At 63.2% G+C, this 20,889-nt stretch overlaps 1 protein-coding gene across 1 annotated transcript; it reads right to left on the bottom strand.

Moving 5' to 3' along the window:
* Positions 1–1,193: 1,193 nt before the first annotated feature.
* On the bottom strand, positions 1,194–18,405 carry CD81 (CD81 molecule). Its single transcript, XM_081062247.1, has 8 exons — positions 18,094–18,405; positions 7,675–7,789; positions 4,409–4,506; positions 3,455–3,529; positions 3,108–3,212; positions 2,651–2,749; positions 2,049–2,135; positions 1,194–1,775 (listed from the first exon to the last, which is right to left on the bottom strand). The coding sequence occupies exons 1-8, from the start codon at positions 18,157–18,159 to the stop codon at positions 1,713–1,715; spliced, it is 708 nt and encodes a 235-aa protein (XP_080918373.1). The 5' UTR covers positions 18,160–18,405; the 3' UTR covers positions 1,194–1,712.
* Between the last annotated feature and the right edge of the window lie 2,484 nt (positions 18,406–20,889).

Raw genomic sequence — 20,889 nt, 5'->3', positions numbered from 1 at the left:
AACGGCGTGTCCCGCAGCCGCGGAGCCGCTCCCTCCTGAGACCCCCACTCCCTGCCTCGGGGACGGGGTCCAGTCCGCCCGCGGAACCAGTGTGCAGGTGACGTCGGCCCTTTGCCAGGGTGTCCCCGGGCCTGGGGCGTCGGGGGAGGAGAGAGGGCCCGCGGCCGCCTTCCTGTCCCTCCCGCGCGGCCGGCCCACGGGGTGGAGGGCGGCCTGGGACCCCGGCACCGCACCCTCAGTGCAGCGCGGCTGCCATCGGTTTCCAAGTCAGCCCCCGGGAGGCCACAGGAGGCCCTTCCCGGGAACCATGGTCCCCAGCCAGGCCCTCGTGGCCTCGAGGGTCAACTTAAAGCACCCGGGTCAGGGCCGGCAGGCGGTCGCAGCTCCGAGCTCCTGACTCCCAGGCTGCGGGTTCATTGCCACGCGGCCAGCGGGCTCTGGGCCACACGGTTGTCGGTTCCACTCCCACAAGGGAGGGTGGGCAGGACGGTGGGCTGCGCCCCCTGCAACTAGCAACGGGGACTGGACCTGGGGCTGAGCTGCGCCTCCACAACTAAGACTGAAAGGACAACAACTGGACTCGGAAAAAGTCCTGGAAGGACACACCGTTCCCCAATAAAGTCCTGTTCCCCTTCCCCAATAAAAAAAAACAATAAAAATAAAGTGCACAGGGTCGGTGCCTGTGTGAGGCCCATGCCCTGTGGGAAGAACAGCTGTGCTGGCCAGGTGGCCCCCCCGGGTGTGGCTGAGACCTTCCCCTCCGGCCCCTGCAGGGTGCCACTTGGCCACAGCCACGCAGCGTCTCAAAGGGCAAGGACAGGACCCTCAGACACTCGGGAGGCAGCAGCGCATCTGTCCTCTACAGAGCCGTCCCGAGGAAGAAGGGGATTCTCGCAGACCCCCCACCTCAAGCACGCCCCACACCACATTCCCTGGCCGCCCAGCCCGCCTGGCAGCAATGCATAAGGACAAGAGGTGGGAGTGAGGTGGGGTGCAGGTTTCTGTAGGCGGCACAGGGCCCAACAAAGGGGCACTCGCCACCCGGAGTGCTCCCCGGATACCCCCACAAGGTGGGCAGCATACCCGGGCCCGGCGAGGTCCACAGAGCTGAGCCCCACCTGGGCGAGGGTCCTCTGTCCCTTGGGCCACCCCTGGGACAGATGCTGTGGGCACAGGAAGGGGCTGGACAGTTTGTTAGCATGCCTGGTTTTTCCTTCTTTATTGAATGAATTTCAAGATGTAATTACAATCGTAAGTGACGTGTTAGGACAGATGCATTGAAAGTATAAGGCCACTCATAGACCCAGCTTTAGAGACAGGTGGCAGGAGAGGAACATGGATTAAAAAAGGCGTGAGCCGTGCAACCCATGGGGACAGGTGGGTGGGAGGGAGGGCACAGCTGTAGTGGGGGGGCCCTCGGCCCCCTGGAGAGGCCTGGTTGAGTAGGCGGAGTCCCCAAGAGGCCTCAGAAGCAGAGGGGGCCATTGTCCTGCAGTCCCAAGGCCCTCACACGCCACATACAGGTGACGTCAGCCCCAAAAGATAGCAGGGAACTTCAGGACAAAAACAAAACCTCAAAAGTAAAAGGACTAATAAGTGTAGTAGAGTAATACCAGAAAAGTTATATACACAAGCGGTTATATACCCTCCTCAAAGTGTCCAGGTCGCTCTGCAGGCACCGCAGGGGTCCCGCCGGGCAGAGCGGTGGAGCCTCAGTACACGGGGCTGTTCCGAATGCCACAGCAGAGCACCATGCTGAGGATCATCTCGAAGATCTGTGGGAGGCGGCACGGTCAGTACCCGAAGACCGCGTCAGTACCCGGAGACCCGGTCAGCACCCGGAGACCCCGTCAGCACCCGGAGACCCTGTCAGCACCCGGAGACCCCGTCAGCACCCAGAGACCCCATCAGTACCCGGAGACCCGGTCAGTACCCAGCCATCATCCAGAGACCCGGTCAGCACCCGGAGACCCCATTAGCACCGGGAGACCCGGTCAGCACCCAGAGACCCATGGGGCCTGAGAAGATGGCCTACTGCCCCTGCTCACCATGATCACAGCAACCACAATGGCTGCAATGCCGATGAGGTACAGCTTCCCCGAGAAGAGCTCATCGATCTTCTGGTGGCAGTCTTTCTGTGGGGGATGGCCAGCGGGCGGTCAGGGGTGCTGGTCCTTGGGCCCCCCGCAATGCAGCAGCCTGGGGTCTTGCAGAAAGAGCACGGAGGGGCACAGCCCTGGCTGCCCTCAGAAGAGGCGTGAACAGGGCCCGGTCTCTGCTGGGTTTTATCTTACATCCAGTTTAAAACAAATGTGCTGTGTGCACCCTCTTCTACTCAGAGATCACTTAGCATCACAAGGATGGATGCTGACCAAGGGGTCACCCTCCACGCCCACTCGCTGCCGGACATGGAGTCTCCCCCATCGGGAAAGCCGCAGACTCACTTTCCCTGTGGGCCATCAGCAGAACACAGCCCCCAGGCAGAGCACCCAACTCAGACCACAGCACCACCCATGGTGGCCATGTCCCTGATGGTGCCCCTGGGCAGCCCCCCCCAACACCTGGGACCCGCAGGGGGCAGGGACGCGGAGAAGTGGGGAACAGTGGGGAGTCCCACCTGGGGCGCCCCGCCCCACCCACTGCCACACACCTTCAGCAAGCTGCTCATGAAGTTGTCCGAGGGACACAGGTTGTTCTTGAGCAGAGACGTGGCCAGTGAGGTCAGGGTGTTGGAGCCGCAGCAGTTGAGCTGCAGAGACCCAGGGTGCCCACGGTCAGCCCCACGCATGTGTGGGGAGATGGCCAGGGACACGCATCCCGAAGGTTTCCCCATTCTGGCGTGGGGGTGGGGGTTGGGATGTCCCCTCCAGGAAGGACATTGCCCAAGGCCCCTCCTTCCCTCCCTCCCGCTCAGCCGTGCTGCACTCCCACCGGCCTGGTCTATCTGGTTCCCACAAGGACCCACAGGTCCCAGAGAAGCCCCCCAGGGCCCTTGAGAGCAGAGCTGCCAGTCCCCAGAGCCTCCTCCGGCTCCCCAGGTCTGGGCTGAGGCTCCCGCTGCCCCCACCTCCCGCTGCCCCCAGCCCCCGCCTCCCCGACCAGCGCACCGTCTCGTGGAAGGTCTTCACCACAGTCTTGGCATTGTTGGCGTCGTCGTCCAATACGGCCTGCTGTAAGGCCTGGTCATAGAACTGCTTCACGTCCTTGGCAATCTGGGAACGGATGTGGTCACACTCAGTGAGGGCCAGCCCCCGGGGGACAGCCCCAACCCCGACCCCCAGCTCAGCCCCCAGGCCATCTCCTCCAGAAAGCCCTCGGTGGCCTTCCTACCAGGCTGGCCCCAGGAGGAGCCCCAAAGAGGACCCCACAGTCTGACCCGTCCCCCACACTGAGCCACGGGGGCACCTCCTTCCCCTCCAAGCTGGGACTGGCCCTCCAGTGGACCCAGGCTCACCTGGTCCTTGTTGACAAAGCCCCAGATACCAGCAGCCACTTCACAGGCAAACAGGATCACCAGGCAGGTGAAGAACTGGGAAGGCCACGCAGAGCCCAACACGGAGGGCAGAGAAGGGTGGGGGTCAGAGCAGGCCAGACACAACCCAGCCTGCGGGGACCCCAGACCAGTGGGGCAGCTGGGGGCTCGACTTCCACAGATGACGAACGCCCCAGGGACCCACGGTGTGTGGTGGAAGTTGGTGGTACCCACGCACCCACCCACATCCCAACCAGGATGAGCCACACGGAGCCGAGAGGCACCGTCTAACAAACGGCCTGACATCCTCATCCACACGAGACCAGACTCTGTAGGACGGGCCATGGCGAGCGAGGACGAGGTCAGGAAAGGACAGATGGCACAGCCCCAGTGCCCCTCCCTCACCCCCTTTCTCCCTTTCCACACAGGAAGCAGCTGACCATGGTGTGCCTCAGTTTTCCCCACTGGAGATGGTGACATAGGTTCCCACAGTCCACCTCTCGGACCGGCCAGGCCCTGAATGCCACAGGCCTCAGCTTCCCATCAGCACGGGACCTCCCCAGGGACACCTAAGGCTGGCTGTGGGGCTGGGACTCACTCCCTATTTCGTTTGTAGCTTTTTTAATAAAGAAAAAAAGCAACTTTAGAACTTAGACTCAGAAACTAGACATAACGGCGATCGACCGCGTCAGTATGTAAGAGCCAAAGAGGGACAGAGCTGGCATTCAGGGGGAAGGTCCCCAGGCCACCGTGACCCTCCTCCAGGGCCACACTGGCACGGTGAGGCGCCGGGGCTCCACATCAGAGGCCTGCCCTCGGTAAGGCCACAATGCCTCCACCGGAGGTCCTGGTCCTGCCCGCTGGCTTTGGCCCTGCTGCGGCCCCCCACCCACTCAGCAAGCTGGACATAGCTCCCCACCCCAGCCCAGGACCTACCGTCCCCAGCAAGCACTGGGACTCCTGGATGGCCCCATAGCAGCCCAGGAACCCGACGAACATCATCACGGCACCCACGGCAATAAGGATGTAGATACCTGAGGGGGGTGAGAGGGGGCCTCAGTGCCCGCCGGCCTGGAGACAACAGAGGACACCCCGTGCCCTGACATCGCCTGAGAGCCCACCACCCCACACCTCCTCCCTGGCCGTGTGCCCAGGACGCCGGACGCAGAGGCCAGACACCTGAGGCCTTGGGGAGGAGCAGTGAGGGTGCCCTCGTGCCTCAGTTTCCTCTTCTAGGCACTGAATGTCACTCTGGTAAGTGCTCAGAGAGCTCAGGGGATCAGAGCTTTATGGGGACCGTCTCTCCCAGTGTGACACCCTACAACCTGCACCACTCTGTTTCCCACAAGCCTCCAGGACTTGGTGGCCAAGAAGGACCACCCGCTTTTTGGTGCCTTGGTACAGAGGGCCCAGCCGTTGGCCTGTGGGGTGGGTGGAGGGGGGCAGCCCAGGGATCAGGTGGCACCTTCTGCTGTACCCCCCTGCAGGCAGTATGCAGTGCCCATTTCAGTGGCCCCCCTTCCTGGGCAGGGTGTCAAATCTGGCTGCTGTGTGGGTCCTCGGGCTGGAGGGGTGGGCTTAAAGCGGCTCCTGAAGCCCTGGTCCTGGGGACTGGAGCCCACTGGACAAGGTGGCCTCGAGGCTGGGTAGCTGGGCCCTGCTGACAGGATGGGGTATGTGGCGGCAGGGTGGCAGGCACGGCTCGAGGAGGGCACACGGGTCAGCTGCCGGGGGCCCACAAGGCCTCTGGCCTGGCCTTGCAGCTGTTCCTGATGGCCACAGTCCACCCGTAGGGACCTCCCAAGCCCGGTCCTTCCAGCAGACCCGGGCTGTCCTACAGGCCGCAGCAACAGCGCAGGCAGAGCCCAGGCCCTCTCCAGAGCTGGGACTACAGCTCTCAGCCTACACTGCCCAACGCCCATCGTCCACTGCCTGGCCAACCAGGGGGAGGGAGCCTGGGGTCCAGGAAAGGCCCAGGCCAGACAAAGCTGCCGGGCGGCACTGAGTGGACCTGGCCATGGGGGTGCCTTCTGCCACAGCTGCCCTCAGGGCTCAGCACCCTCATGCCCAGAACTCTCCCCTCAGACTCTGATACCGCATCGTGAGATGAGGCAGGACCCAGGGCTCCCATCCGTGTCACTACATGAGATTCAGCGAGACACTGCAGGGTGCCTGGGAGGGGAATCTTGGCGTTCAGGGCTGTGGAGGGCCCTGGGGGACCAGAAGACCCCAGAGCAGGTGCCTGACCCACAGCACCCCAGGCCCAACCCCAGACCTCCCGCTAGGACCTCGGCCATGTGCCTGGCTCTGGCAGAGGAGCTCGGGGACCCACCAGGCCTGCAGGGTTGCCCAGTACTGAGTGAGCTAACCCGCCCCCATGGCCGGGCGTCGCACAAAGAACCCTTGTGAGGGCCCACGTCTGCCCGCCCCTCCCTGGCCTCCTGGGCAAGCTCAGCCCACATCAAGGCCAGTCCTGGATAGGCAGGGACTTGGCGCCCAGAGGGGCTCTGAGCGGCCCCCACCCACAAGGGGCTACAGGCCCTGCCCCCAGCCCACCTGCCAGGTGGTCAAGCAGAGCAGTGGGGAGGTCGGTGTCGGGTCTCGCAGACCCCCACGTGCCGCCCCCCCTTCGCGGCAGCCCCGACCCCAGCCTGTGTCCTGTGGCCCCGCTCTTGCCCCCTCACCCCAGCCCGGACCTGGCCTGAAACAGGTGAGCTATGCCTCGACCCTGAGGCTTGGTGGCCTTGTCCCAGGAGAGGGACCCCTTCCCAGATGGCCTGTCCCAGGGCTGGTTCAGCTCTGCCACCAGCAAAGCCCCTCGTCCCAGGCCCTGGAAAGTGGACATGGATGGGAGGGCGGCAACAGCCCTCCTACACCAGGATAGGACAGTGACAAGGTGGGTCACACCTGCCTGCTGCTGCCTGGATCCTAAGGGTGCGGGGGAAAGAGAGGCCTTCTGGGGGCCCCAGAGGAGACAAACACCCCTTGAGGGCCCTCAGACTCCTCAGATCTGCGGTGCCCACGTGCATTCTCAGGGTGGCAGGCTCACCCGCTCTTCCTGAGACCCAACCTGTGAGGGGCTCCACAGCCTGGGGGGAGGTGGGGCTGGGAACCCACTGCCCCGGGGAAACCACTGCCAGAGCCACTGCCCATCCCCCTGGAACCCAGCTCTCTCCGCCTGGGGCCCAGAGAGGACCATGGGCAGGAAACGGACTGGCACCGCCCCCTCATGACTCCATGTTCCCTGCGTGGGACGGCGAGTGCACGGGGCCCTCCCACCTGAGCAGCTGAGCATGTATCCCAAGTGTCAGATCCCAATGCCCAGGTGACAGCTGGGAGGGGCACAGGCCTCTTCCAGGTCCCAGAGGACACAGGCCTTGAAACAGGCCACAGGGTGGCCTAGCCGTGAGCCCTGAACCGTGAGGGTGCCCATACACTTCCTGCCCTGCTACACGGGCCTGTGGGGACACGGACGAGAGGAGCGGGACCAGGGGCCATGCCGGGACAGGACAGAAGCATCTCAGCACTTCCTGGGCTCCACGAGGGCCAGACCTGCCTCCTGCTGGCTGGGGCCACTGGGAGGTCTGCTCTACACAGCCAGCCTCCTCCTAGGTCACCCGGCCCCTGGGGCAGGTGGGTGGCCCAGTCTCCCAGCCTGGCAGACGCCGGGGGCTGCAGCTGGTGCTCTGCAGGAAAGGCAGCTTCATAAGGTGGGGGAAGCTGTGGCTGCGGGTGGCCTGAGTCACTCCGGCCACACCCTCCCTCCTAGGGACTGAGTTTCCATCCCCAGGAGCAGCTGCTAGTGCCTGGGTTGTCCAAACATCCAGCCCCACCCCTTCCCTGGGAGCCTCCCCCGAGATACCTAACACGTGGCACAGCCCCCCCACCCCCAACCAGCTGCTGCCCTCTCACCCTGGTTAGGCCCCGATAGCCAGGCACTGGACCACTGGGGGTTGGGGGGACTCAGACCCCAATGCCTCGCCCAGGCCCTCAAGATCCCAAGCTGACCTAACCCCACAGACTCACCCTCGGGCACAAGGAGCCCTTCCTGCTGGCCTCCTCCCCACCCCAGTGCACAGCAAGCCCGTTCGGGCCCTGCCTCCTCCTATAAGCCCTCCCTGACTGCCTGTCTGCTGCCTCACTGTTTCTGGTCAGATACCTTGATGGGCTGGGGAAGTCATCAGCCCGCGCCACACACTCACCAACATAGAAGGTGTTGGGTGCAGGCCTGTCTCCGAGCTCCAGGTAGAGGAGGCTGGTGGTCTGTGGGTCATGGCGCAGCCACAGGGCCACACCTAGGATGACACCTCCGGCCAGCTGGGGAAAGAGCAGGCACGTGAAATGAACCACACTGAACACCAGAGAGGTGGGGCCACGTCAGTGGTCTGGGACACCCACTTGCTCCGGATGTCCCCGGGCTGCCCCAGGAAGGCCTGGGTTTCAGGGACCCTCCTGCCCACAGGGACCCCATTGCCAGACCCGACCCTCCCGCCAGCACCACTGCAGTGAGACTGCAGGACAGTTCACCTCAGGTGCAGGATGGCCGCTTACGTCTGCGAACAACGAACACTGTAGTACAAGTGTGTCCAAAGACGGCACGGGGCATACTTATGCCAAGTCTACTTGTTTATCTGAAGCCCATAACTGGACGTCCTGTTTATACTTGCTAAATCTGGCCAGAGGCCACACAAGACCCCATGCACCCCAGGGACACTGGGCCCGCCTGTGGGTGGTGGTGCTGCCCACAGTCCTGGGCTTGTGTGGGAACCCCGTGGAGGGGGCTCCAAGTCTTTGCTGCCAGGAGAGGGGTGGGGATTTAATGCCCCTGGGGCCCTGGTGGGGCTGTTGGCATCCAGGAAGCAGAGGGGTGAGGGAGGCGGCCGAGGCGTGGGATGGTCTAAGTCAGCTCTGGGAAGGGAAGCCGCTGCCAGAGGAAGGAAGCCGCTGCGCTCTCTAGGGAGGTGGGGGGGAGGCTGCCCTGAGCAGGCGGGCGGGACAGAGTGCCCTGCCTGGCGCCCTCAATGGACTCACCCTTCTGCCAGCACAAGACTCAGTGGCAAGTGGGTCTGTCCTTGTTTTTTCTTTCCCCCTTTCTTCCACCTCCCCCCCCCCCACTCCAGTTCAAGCCATTGTTTCTCAGTCTAGTTGTGTAGGACGCAGCTCCCCGGCTGGGGCAGTCGGTCGCCATCATCAGTCAGCAGCTGCCGGCCACTCTCACGACGGCTGCCGGCCACTCACATTAGCACAGGGCAGCTCCCCGCAGCCCAGCTCCAGGGAGAGCCGTTGTTCACAATCTTAGCTGTAGAGGGCGCAGCTCACTGGTCCAGGTGGGAATCGAACCGGCGGCCTCCACGGCGCTCCAACCACCTGAGCCACCGGGCTGGCCTGGGTCTATCCTTGAGGATGAGTCCAGACCAGGCCTATGCCTCCCTGAGCAACTGACCAACCCAGTCAAGCCCCCAGCTGCCGTGCGCCCCAGTCTCCTCGGCCTCTGCCATCCACATGCTGGCAGCCAAGGCCTTCCCACAGCAGCACTGAGAACCTCCAGGCGCTCACCCCACCTACTCCCACAGCTACATGACCAAAGGAGAAGAGAAACCAGAAAACGGACCCTGAGAAAACCAGCTGACCAGCCCAGCGCCCGCCCCCAAGGCCATTGCCAGGAATCAGGGCCCAGGAGGGTGATGGGAGAACACGCTCCCTCCAGTGTGACACTGTGGCACTGTGGGCCACCCCAAGGAAAGCCCTGATCAGTCCTGGGGACTCCCAGGCAGGTGACACTAGGGCAACAGTGACGGGGTAGGAGGAGCTGGGGACTGCACCCCCACCCCTGGGACCCTTTAGGCTTGGCTGCTGGGGAGCACTGGCACCCAGCAGCAGCTGGGCTCCCGCCCCCCCACAAGGGAATGCTGTGGGCACCTCCCCCTAGAGGACCTGGCACCCTCTGCCCCCGACTGGCACAGCCCGCTCCTCCCAAAGTTCAACTCAGTTTCCCAGTCTGGCAGGGGAGGGGCTGGACCCCACTCCCCCCATCCCAAGGAGGACCAAGCTCTCATGGCCCTCCAAGTGTACCTGCTGGCCAAGGTCCCCTCCCAGGGCACTCAGGGTCCCAGGCTCCTAGCAACCTGTCCCCACTCTCTGGTGCCTGTCACACCCACTAGAGGGCTGGAGGGCCCCTGGATATGTGCGGGGGGAGGTTAAGAGGGTGGGGGCAGGGCGGGCACCCCAGAGTCCTGCTCCTCTGAGCTGGCTGCCATCTGCAGTGAGGCTGAAGGTTGCCGTGGTAACTCTGGCTCGAAACTGTCACTTATTCTGTTTTGAAACTGTGGTCCAGAGACAGCTTTGTGAGATGGTCCAGGATGGGGGGAGGGGTGGGGAGCCCGTCCAGTCTCCATCCGCAGTCACAGAGACGGAGCCTCAGTGTCCCCAGCTACGGTAGAGGGGACCCCAGTGTGGAACGGCATCTGGCTGGGCTGGGACCACCCTCACCTTCCTTGTGCAGCCTCTTACCACAGGAGCTGAGGGGACAAGCCTGTCTGGGGACACATGGTCCCAAGAAAAATGCGGCAAGAGCAATGCTATCCTACCCCAAGAGCTGCTGGTGGGGCTGCAGACATCACCCCCGCTGTCTGGGGCAGGGCTTTCGGGGCAACTCCTCTGGACCAGCCCCCATGGGCCCCAGCCCACCTTCATCTTCTGGGGACAGGGGGCAAACCGAGAAGCTGGCCCTGCCCTGAAGTGCCCCCTCCCTCCTGGACCTCGAGCAGAGGGAGGGGTGAGAGTGTCTGCAGGGCAGGGTGCTCCTGCCCTGCCCAAACCTCGGCCCATGACCCCACCACGGACCTAGGAGGACAGGGCTGGGGGCCCCGAAACAGCACCACAGGCCTGGAAGAAGCCTGCTCTTCTAAAGGCAAGCCACGCACTTGGGCGGGCCAGTGGCTACGAGAGGACACGAATCCAAATTTATAAAGGACTTGCAGAACTCAAAATAAGCCAACAGCCTAACTTTCCGAACAAAGGATGGGAACAGACACTTCACCAAAGAGACACAGACGGTGAGCACACACGTGGAAAAACGCCCACCACCATGGGTTGTGGGGGAAATGCACGTAAACCAGGGAGACCCCGGATCCCGTGAGAGGGACTACCTGAGACCACCACCAACCAAGGCTGCCCAGCGGGCGGGCCGGGGGGCGAAGGGGCAGCCTCAGAACAGGGCGGGGAGGGGGTTAGGAGTTAACCTACACCCCCCAGTGCCCTGGTCGCCCCCCCCAGGTGTCTCCCACGGGACTGAACCCAGTGTCCACACAAAGATGTGTCCTCCCATGCTCCTCGCAACTTTCCGTGCAAGAGCCCCCCAAGGGGGACACCCCAGATGTCCATCGGCTGGGGACTGGACGGATGGAGAAAGCCAACCACGGTAGAGCCAGTGAGTGGGACCCCCGACAAGGCTGAATGAGGAATTCCTGGTGCTACACCTGGCTGAGTCCCCAGAGCCCCACTGGGTGACACCCAACAGGAAGAACCAGCACCTTCCGGTGCCACAGACATGAACGTTAAGAAATGTAAAGCATGTGCAGTGACAGAAAACAGGCCAGTGGTTGCCAGGGATGGGGGGCGGGGGGGCAGGCGGGCTCACAAGGCCCCGAGGACAATTTGGGGGTGACATCCTGAGGGCGGTGGTCTCATAGGTGTCTACTTATGTCAAAACTTAAGTGTACATTTGAAATATGTGCCGTTGATGTCACGTAAAGCTGCTTTAAAACCCCTCCCCCAAACCCCGGCCCACTGAACGTCTCAGAAGCAAGGCCTTAGGGGTGCACGTTTGTTTCTTCTGGGTCCCAAAGGACCCGGGCTGCTGTCTCAGTGGCAGCGGCCCACCAGGGCAGGGCAGCGGGACACTCTGGGCACGCCAGGCCTGCAGTGGCCAGCAGCAAGCATCTGGAAACGCAGGTGTGTGTTCACAGACCCGAGGTCACACGTACGTCCATCACCACAGAGCCCATCGCGCGCAGGACGCGTGCAGCAGCGGCACCAGGCCGGGTCACTTCAAGCCCACGGCGGGCTCTTTGAGCCTCCATATCCTCATCTGTGAAGCGAGGAAACGGAGGGACGTGGCGCGCTGAACACGCTGCCCTGGACACAGCCGGCGCTGGCAGCCGTGTCGCCGTCGGCAGCAGGAGCCCTGGGAGGCGTCCTCCTTCCTCCCGGTCCCTAGACAGCTAGCGCTCCTGCGAGCTGGCCGGCAGGAAGGAAGCGCCCTGTCCCGAGTTGCTCTGCTGTGGGGGGGCCCTGAGGACGGAGCCGGCTGACTGGTCTCCTTGCTGGAGGCTTCCACAGTACGCTGTGTTCACAACTACGGAGGGTTCTGCTTTTGGTTCTTTCTTCCTCCTTTCTGAGCATTAACGGCATTGGCTAAGGAGCAGCCAAGCACACTGGGTTCCTGCCCGGCCCATCTGCGTTTCCAAGAAGCCGCTGCTGTGAGGCAGTGGGGGCGGGGTGCTCCCCGGACAGGCATGGGCACCCTCTGCCAGGACCCAGCCCTCCCCGCCAGCACACAGAACCCCACCCCACAGGGAAGGCAGCAGTCTGTGTCCCCATCGCTCCCCACCCCCACCAAGTGGGCCCACAGTCACCCCATGTCCTGCCCACGCATTCCACGGGCAGCAAGGGTGACTCATGCATTAGTGCACAAGCAGCAGCTGGTGTCTAGCCCAGACCTCAGCACCCAGTCTCTCACAGGGTGGCCCTACTGTGACCCAGGAGGGCTGCCAGATGGCAGCCACACTAAGGGGCCTCAGCTCTGTGCCATCTCTGCACCCTGACCCTGACCCTGACCCTGACCCTAACCCACCACCTTGAGTGCTGCACACACTTGCCAGGAAAATGCACCATCAAGTGCCTGCCCAGCTTGGCAACTGGGAGTCCCAGGAGCCTGGAGACGGTGCCCAGGAGGGCAGTGAGGGCCAGACGCAGGAAGTATGGCAGGAAATGACCCTGGAGACACTGGGATAGGTCTGAGGGGAGAGGGGCAGCGAAGCCCCTTTTAGGATGGTATGGGGGTCAGTGAGGGCAGAGGGAGGCCCCAGGGCCGCCCGTCAGGCTGGGTGGGGGACCTGGGTCCCTGCAGGCTGACCCTCGCCTCCACCCGCCATGAAGGGACGGGCCAGACTCCTCCCTGAGTGACACAGGGCCCATCGCAGGCCTTCCTGGGGGGTGGGCAGTTGTCCTGAGGACCCTGCTGAGAACTCTGCCAGCGGTGCCACTGGCTCAAAGCATGAAGGAAGTGCAGAGGGAAGAGCAGGGACCCTCACTTCAGCCAGGAAGCGGAAACCTGTGTGGCCCCTCCAGCTCAGGAAGCTGCGGGGCAAGGCATCTAAAAATAGGTGTGAGGAGCTGGGGGAGGACACGTGGTCTCCTGGGCCCCTCTGGCTGGGGAATACAGGTGCCACTTTCCACCAAGACATGAGTGCAGGCCCCTGAGGACACCCCGCCACCTCTCAGGGCGTAGTACAGTAGACCTGGGACCCCAAGGACCAGACCTTGAGCCTGCCACCCCCTCGCCAGGCAGGGAAGCCAGGAAGTGGCCTGCTACCCCACCCCAAACCCATGCCACTGGCTAGAAAGCCCAGTCCTGTGGGAAGCCCCTCCCTGCCCCACTGGTCCCTGGAGGGACGGGCATGTGGACACAGACGTCCCAGGAACGTGCCACACAGAGAAGGGCATTGAGGGGCGCAGTCACACGCAGTGACCAGGACCTGGGTGGGCTGACCCCACTGGGGAGGGGCATGGGATGGGGTGGTCTCAGGCAGGGGACCAGAGAGGGGGTGGAGGGGCCCTGCAGCAGGTGAGGGCGTCCCCGGCCAGCAGCACCGTGAGGCCTCCGGGCAGGGCCTAACGACCTGCCCTGGAGCCACAGTGCCATGTGATCCACTCTGGTTTCCAGTCTGCCCTCAGCACTTCCTCATGTGGTCGCCTGGGGACCTTATCACCCTGGTGAGCCTGACAACAGCCTGGCCCCAAAGGAGGCAAAGGGGACGGGCCCAGCCCAGTACCTGCTAGCCCAGGGGACAGCTACTTCATGATCTGGAACTGTTACCATCTAGACAGCCTACATCATAGGCTGTCCATGCAGAGGGTAGGGGCTGAGCCCCTGGGGCGGGAGCAGAGCCGCCGCTGTGAACCCTGGGCAGGCACGTGGCACTGTAGTCGGTGGTTCCCACACCTGCGGCCCCTAGGAAGCCCCTGCACCTGAGACCACCAGTCTGACCACTGGCACGGAGCTCCGGGGTTCAGACTGCGCAGCCCCCAGGACTGGAGACCCAGGAAGGTAGGGGCCTCACTCCTGCTCCCCCAGCTGTGCCCGGGTGTCTCAGCCTGAGCCTCCACACCCACGGCCAGGAGCTGGCTGTCAGCCATGGGACAGAACCACAGTGCCAACCACAGGTGATGGCACAGATAAGACAGGTTACGGGGCACCGTTAGACATCTCCCCAGGGCCGACCAGGGGATAGGACAGGTGACACAAAAGGGTCCTGTGGGCAGCACAGGCTGCCAGGGTGAGCTGACCGCCCACTGGCTCCCCACAGCCCTGGCTTCCCATCCTCCACGGTCTCGACAACGACCACAACACCCCAATACCTGCCAGAGTTAGAAGCAGGCGCATGGCTTCAGGGAAGAGGGCAAGGCGGATCCCTGCTCCCCAGGCCTCCCTGCCTTTAGGACCCCACACCGGAGCTCTCAGCCCCCATGCCCAGAGCGTCCTCACCGCCCTGCGCCAGGAACCCCAACAGCCACAAGAGCTGGTAGCCAGCTAGGATGGGAGATCCAACTGCCAGCCCCTTGGGCATGGCCCCAGCCCACCTGCGGGGACTCCCCTAGCGTCTGCGGGCCCACCTGGAGGCCCCCAAGTGGTCTGTATAAACCTGCTCTGCCATTAGGAGGGGCTAGGGAAGGGTCCCAACGTACAGTGTGAGTGTGTGTGTGTGTGTGTGTGTGTAGCACTGAGAAGTCCAGAAGCTTCTAGAAGCATGCTGGCTCAAACCACATCCTGCGGGACGACTCAGAAGGGTGCAGAAGGCCCAGCCATGGGACAGGTGATGCCTCCAGAGCGAAAAATCAGCCAGCCCTTGCTGAGTGCCTGGCCTGGGTCCTGGGGGCCCAGGGCCGGAACGAGAGCCCCTGGGCTTCTCCCCACCCCCACCGCAGGGCCCTCTCCAAAATGCCAGACCAGTGCAAAGGTGACTGTTTGCCCTTCCCACGGGCTCCTGGACTCTAAGCATTATTGATTTTATGACCTAGTTTCGTCCCTGTCATGGGACTTCAGGCGCTGAAATGAAGGCTCGGGAGTAGAGTATTTGGACGGGGATGGGTTTTGGTCCGTCCCCTGTCCGGACTTGGAAGTTGTATGAGATCGAGATGGGGCTGAACGCAACTGCAGGAGGCAGAACTGAGCTGGCAAGGGTGGGGGACCCCACAGGGAGGGCACCACGTCAGCACGGGAGCAGAGAGGCTCAGGGTCCCAGGCCCCCCCCTTTCGCTCCAGCTCCATGGCCCTCACTGCCCACCGCAGGGGCAGACCTCAGACTTCTTCTCAGCATGGGCCAGCCCCACGGCTGTCTCTCCGAAGCTTGGCAGCCAGATGTCCAGGGGCATCAGGGGGAGCCCACTCGCCCACACACTGAAACTGGGCACAGGAAATCCCCTGCACCCCCCACCTAGAGCCTGCCAGGGCCACATCCCTCCTCCCGGAAGGAAGGCGACAGAACCGCTAAGAGATAGACAGTCATGTGCTGTCTGAAAGCGAGAATTAAATGCCAGTTAGCAATGCTTCTAATCAGCCTCGTTCCCAGCCGGGTCTGGCCACCCTGCCTCTGGAAGGCAGCCACCAACTGCATTAGGCGGATGGGCAGCCAGTCCCAGGCAGGGAATGCTCTGCTCCTCTCCCCGCAAGGACCAGTGGCTCTCTGGCCAGTCCCCAAGGAGAGGGTTATTATCATGCCCATTTCCCAGGTGAGGGCAGCAGGGCTCATGCACGCCAGCCACCTGCCCCAGGTCACCAAGTCCAGTGCGGTGTGCAGGGATCTGAGCCTCTGCGCTCCTCATCTGCTCCAGCAGGAGTCTCAAGTACCGTACCGGCCCCCTCCGCCAGGAAGCCCCCGTCCCATCCCGATGGGCAGGGGTTCCATGCTGCCTGGCTCCGGCTCCCAACCTGATACCCGGCTGGCTAAGGAACCCCAGGGTCTCAGCACAGGGAGGGTAGGAGAGCAAGTGTGCAGGGTGACCCAGCTCCTTCCTGGAGAAGCACGCCAGGCCACCGTCAGGCCTGCTCCCACGTGGTTGGGGCCTTTGCCTTTCTACTTACTCTCCAAGAAGGAACTTTACAAAGTTTCCCGGTCCACACACCCATTGTCAACCTCTTCTCCTGGCTCCCGCCGTTGGCAGCCACTCCTGCACTGTGCCTGGGGTGCCCAGCTAGCGAGTCAGGTCGGGCACTGGGAGCCCCACGTAGAGGCCTGAAACCCTTCCCCAAGGCACTGCCTCCACCAGGGCCAAAGAGAGCAGACTTTCTGGTGGCCACCTGGCCCAACATCCATTTCCGGAGCTCGGCCCCTACCTATGAGCCAATTGACCAGCAACGCCAGGAGATAGGATTCGGAGGACCCCACTTTAGAGGGGAAGAAGCTGGGGCCTAGGACCAGAGCAGTGGGAGGGAAACTCTGCCCAGGCCCAACCCCACTGCACCAGGCTCAGCCAGGAGATGGAGCGGGGTGCAGAGAGGGGCTCCCGCAGGATGTGCCCCCAGCCCCACAAGGCTCAGCTCTGCATCCCCTCACCAGAGGGGGTCGACCAGCATGGGTGGGTGGGACCATGGTGACTGGATCATGGAGACCTATGGTGCAGACAGTTCTCAGTGCTCAGCTGGAAGTGGGAGGGAGGGGAGAGGACTCGGAAACATTTCCCTAAGTCTCAAGAAAGAATAGCCCCAAGGGACGTGTGGAGCCTCCACCCCAGCTGCTTGGGAAACTACCAGACTGGCCCGCCCAGCTGCCAGCTCCAGGGGGCCTGATCTGGAGACCTCCCCAGCTGGGCAGGTGGGAGGGACTTTCAGCCCAGATACCAGGCCCAAAGACAAAGAATCTACTCCTGGAGAAGTCCCCTTCCTCTGCCTACCCTTTACCGCCCTGCCAGTGTCCTCGCCCCCATATCCAGGCTCAGCAGAGGGGTATCTGGGTGCCCCATTGACCCCTATGTTTGCCTGGCCAAAGCTGGCTAACACTAAATCCAGGACACCACCCCTCAAAGACTCTAGTGGCTGCCTGGGGCCAGGCTTAGCCCACCCCCAGGGCAGAGGCCAGTGGCCACCGCGGCCCCATCAGGGGTCCTCTAGGTCGATGTGACACCCCACTCTACCCCCAGCCAGAGTTCAGTCCAGTCCCTGTCTTCCCTACCCCAAATCCCTTGCTGCCCGAGAACGGCTCTGGGTCCTGGCTTTCCAGATGGGAAGCATATGTTCCCACCCCACATACTTGGGGTGAGCAGCCAGGCGTGGCAGCAGCATGGAGAAGCCTGGGAGGGGTCCCAGTCACTGCCCAGGGAGGAGGGCACGGCCATCATGAGAGGGGCTCCTTCCACCGCCTCTCCCGTCCCAACACTGACAGGAAATGGAAACAAAAGCAAAACTCCATCAGTCACTGACCAGCAGTTTACACCCAAGTCAGGAAACACCCAAAAGGACTATCCTGTGGGTGCTTCTTTCCACAGTGGAGGTCCCAGGCCAGCCCCAGGCCCCCAGAGCTCAGGGACACCCAGGTCTTCAGGCCCCTGCCCTGTGCCAACTGGGAGGGGCTGCCCCAGCCCCACTCTCAAGGCCTCCACCGCCCTGGGGGCCAGGCCAGGCTGGAATTTCGGTCTGGGTGAGGAGGGCAGGGGGATCTGGCCCCCCCCACGGGGGCCACCTCGGTGCAGGCAGGCCAGCACACAGGCCCCACCCGGCCCAGTGTGCTTCCTGTCTGCTCGCCCCAGTCCAAGACCCCAGCAACGGTCCCAGGGTGACGACAGCTGACTGGGGGGTGAGCTGGGCTGGGCCAAGAGTGGGGTGGCCAGTACCCAGGACTCGGACAGAGCGTGCACCCCCCCCACCTGGCCGCCCATCCAGGGGCGGTGGCCCGGATGAGCTCATGGGGGCGGGACGCCCTGAGACCCGCCCTCGAGCCCCCCCCCCAGTCCCCGCGAGGCAGGGTGGTCCCAGAAACAGCATCCAGGGGGCTGAGCGGCCCCGTGTGCGGCCCGGAGCCCGCAGCTACCCCACCTACCACCGTCCCCGAGCGGGAACAGACCCGAGGCCCCCAAACGCTCCGGCCCGGCCGCGGGGACCCGGGCCCTGCCGCCCACAGGCCCCCAACCCCGGCTCGCGGCCCCCGCCCCGCCGTCAGGGGTCCGACGGCCCCAGACGACCCCCAGGGCCGCGGCGCGCCGGCCACGACCCCCAGCCCCGCTCCCCGCGCGCACAGGTGGCCGCACAACTCGGCGGCGCGGCGGGGCCCCCTCGGCGGGGCCTAGCGGGGCGCGCGGCCTGCGGGCTGCGGGGCGCCCCCGCCCCCCCCCCGGCCGGGGCTCACCCAGAAGACGAAATTGAAGACGAAGAGCAGGTACTTGATGCACTTGGTGCAGCCCTCCACCCCCATGGCGGCGCGGGCGGCGGGCGGCCTGTGTGGCGCGGGCCGGTGCTGGGCAGTGGGGCGCGGGGCCTGGGGCCCTGCGGAGCGGCCGGGGGCTGAGACGGCGGCCGACGCGGTGCCGAAGCGGCGGGCGCGCGGGGACGGGCGGTGCGGGAGGCCGGACGGGGAGACGCGAGGCCGGGGCCGCCGCTGCGCGCTCGCTTTCGGCCCGGGCGCGCGCCCCGCTCCGCCACTTATACGGCGCCCAGACCCCGCCCCCTGGAGGCCCCGCCCCCGGCCGCCCCGCCCCCGGCCCCGCGGCCCGGGAGGCAACCCCTCCCCCTCGCACGCGCACTTGGAGGACTTGGTGCAGCCAGGACCTCCGATCCCCCCAGGACAGGACCGCGGCGAGGAAGCCCAGGGAAGAAGCTCTCCCTCTCTCCCACAATTCTTCTTCAGGCACCTGGTACCTGAAGGCTACCCAAGAAGGCTTCCTGGAAGAGGTGATGCGCCAGCAAAGGCTACTACGTAAGCCAAGATAGCAGCGCCCGTGATTCGCGTCGCTCCCGGGAATGGGAACCTGGGTGGGCGATGAGGCCTGAGAGTAAGCGGACCTCGACCTGAAGATCCTGGAATGCAATTTTAAGCATCCAAACCCTTTTGTCCCGTGGTCCGGGGAGTCGCTGACCACTCTTAGAAGAATCTGTGTTTCGAAAGGTCACTGAGAGGGCGTACCCTAGGCCAGTGCTAACTGTCTAGGAAGCCCAAGCCACCTGTAGGAGAACCTCCAAATATGGTGTACGTATTTCGTGCATACGTGGGTGGTGCCAGTACTCCCAAATGCTGCTGCTGTCTTCCTGTAGTGCGGGGGTCCCGCGGCCCTCACTGCCTGGAGTAATGAGGAGGTAGAGGTGACTCCTCCAGTGAGGGGTGCTTTCTCCCCAGGTGACAGAGCAAGTCTGCGGCAAAGTGACATGCAGATGAAAACTTGGAAATGCCCACTAGCACAAATGACGACTGCCCACTTGAAACGTGGCCAGTGCCCCTGCCGAGAACTGAGGTTTTCATTGTAGTTCATTGTAGTAAATTTGGATGGCCGCGGGTAGCCCATGGCTGCCACATTAGAGGAGCCCTGTCGTTTTCATCTGTGCTCTGCTGTCATGTTCTTGGTGGTTAATTTTAAATTTTGTTTTGGCTTCACGCTTGTCTAAGAGCTCCAAGCAAGAACACGTTTACACCTAGTGTTCTGTTTATGCACATCCGAGAGACACAATAAAAGTAACTGAAGTCTTCTTCCTTTGGGGGTCTGCCAGGGTTCTTTTTGTTGAAAAAGAGGCAGGACAGTGTTGGTGTAAGGAAATGCATTCCCCTGTGTTCTGGGGGTCCTGTGTCCCCCACAGCTCCCCGCTGTCCAGTTACAGGTAATCTGCCAAAGAAATGGGGTGAGTCCTCTGAGAACGGCCTTCCCTGGGCCCTGTGGGGGGGAGCAGGGGGACACTGAGCCCACCCTCAGGGAGCAGGGCAGAAGCGTGCCCGCTGCGCTGCACTGCATCGAGGGCCGGCCCTCCCCAGAGCAGGTCACACCTGGCTAGCCTGGTCTGTGCTCTGCTTCAGTCACACGTCAGACGTTTAGTGGTGCCTGTTGTCTGCCAGGTGCAATTCCAGGCACTGGCTGTGGGAGCTGACCAGCCAGGACCCCTTCCCTCAAGGTCCTTTGGCCCGAGACAGATGCCACCTCACAATGATCATTTCTCATGTTGACTCTGGGGAGGGAGGAAATTCCCAGGAGGCTTGAAAGAGTCACGGAGTGGGGGTGGGGGGGCAGGGGTGGGGCACTCCTCCTCTCCTTGGGGGCTTGGAGGATCCACAATGAGTCCAGGCCCTCAAGAGTGGGAAAGAGCCAGCCCTGCCCTCCAGGCAGACAGGAGACAGGTAAGAGGAGCAGAAAGGAGGCTAGCAGAGGGAGGGAAAGAGGGCCAGACCCAAGGAGGTCAGGGCCAATGGTGAGGTGGCTGGCTCTCCACCCTGAAGGCCAGTGTGAGGTCACCTTCAATCCTGACTGTCGAGGGAGCCATTGGCGGGTTTCTGCAGGGGCACCACAGGCATGACTTCTGAACTGAATGGGGACACATGTGGCAGCAGACTGCCTTAGCCCCACAGTGGGACCTGCACTCACAGGGAAAATGGGCCTCAACGGTCAGGACCACCTCGAGGTGCTGGTACCTGTGGGCTGTCCGCTGGGACGACTTCTGAAGTGCCAGGGGCCACCAACTGACCTTTTGAGGACTGAAGGGGACCCACCAGTGCATTAACCAGGGTTCTCCAGAGAAACAGAACCAGTAGGAGGGGTGTGTGTGTGTGTGTGTGTGTGTAATACACTATATATTATAAAGGAGATTGATTATTACAAACCAGCTCGTGTGATTGTGGAGTCTGGGAGGTCCCAGGACCTGCCATCTGCAAGGAGACGCAGGACAGCGGGGCGTTTAGTTTCAGTCCGGAGGTCAAGAGCAGGGAGCCGATGGTGTAAATCCCAGACCGAAGGCTGGAGAACATGAGAGGAGAGGTCCCAGCTCACGGATGAGGCAGGAAAAAGGGGAGAGTCCTCCCTTCCTCCGCCTTTGGTTCTACGCAGGCCTCAGTGGGCTGGATAAGCACCCCCATTGGGAGGCCACTGCCTCACTGAGTCCACTCAAATGCTAGTCTCAGCTGGAGACACCCCCCGGGTATTCTCAGAAATAATATTCCTTCTGGGCA

This window comes from Rhinolophus hipposideros, assembly GCF_964194185.1.
Source record: "Rhinolophus hipposideros genome assembly, chromosome: 10".
Lineage (NCBI taxonomy): Eukaryota > Metazoa > Chordata > Mammalia > Chiroptera > Rhinolophidae > Rhinolophus > Rhinolophus hipposideros.
Note: the sequence above shows the minus strand (reverse complement) of the source record. Positions and strands in the feature narration are given on the sequence as shown.

Coding starts and splice junctions, on each gene's coding strand:
- CD81 (XM_081062247.1), bottom strand. CDS start 18,159: ATGGGGGTGGAGGGCTGCACCAAGTGCATCAAGTACCTGCTCTTCGTC. Junction 4,507..7,674: donor ACCCAACACCTTCTATGTTG/GTGAGTGTGTGG, acceptor CACCCCCCTCAG/GTATCTACATCCTTATTGCC. Junction 2,136..2,650: donor TCATGAGCAGCTTGCTGAAG/GTGTGTGGCAGT, acceptor CATCCCCCACAG/AAAGACTGCCACCAGAAGAT.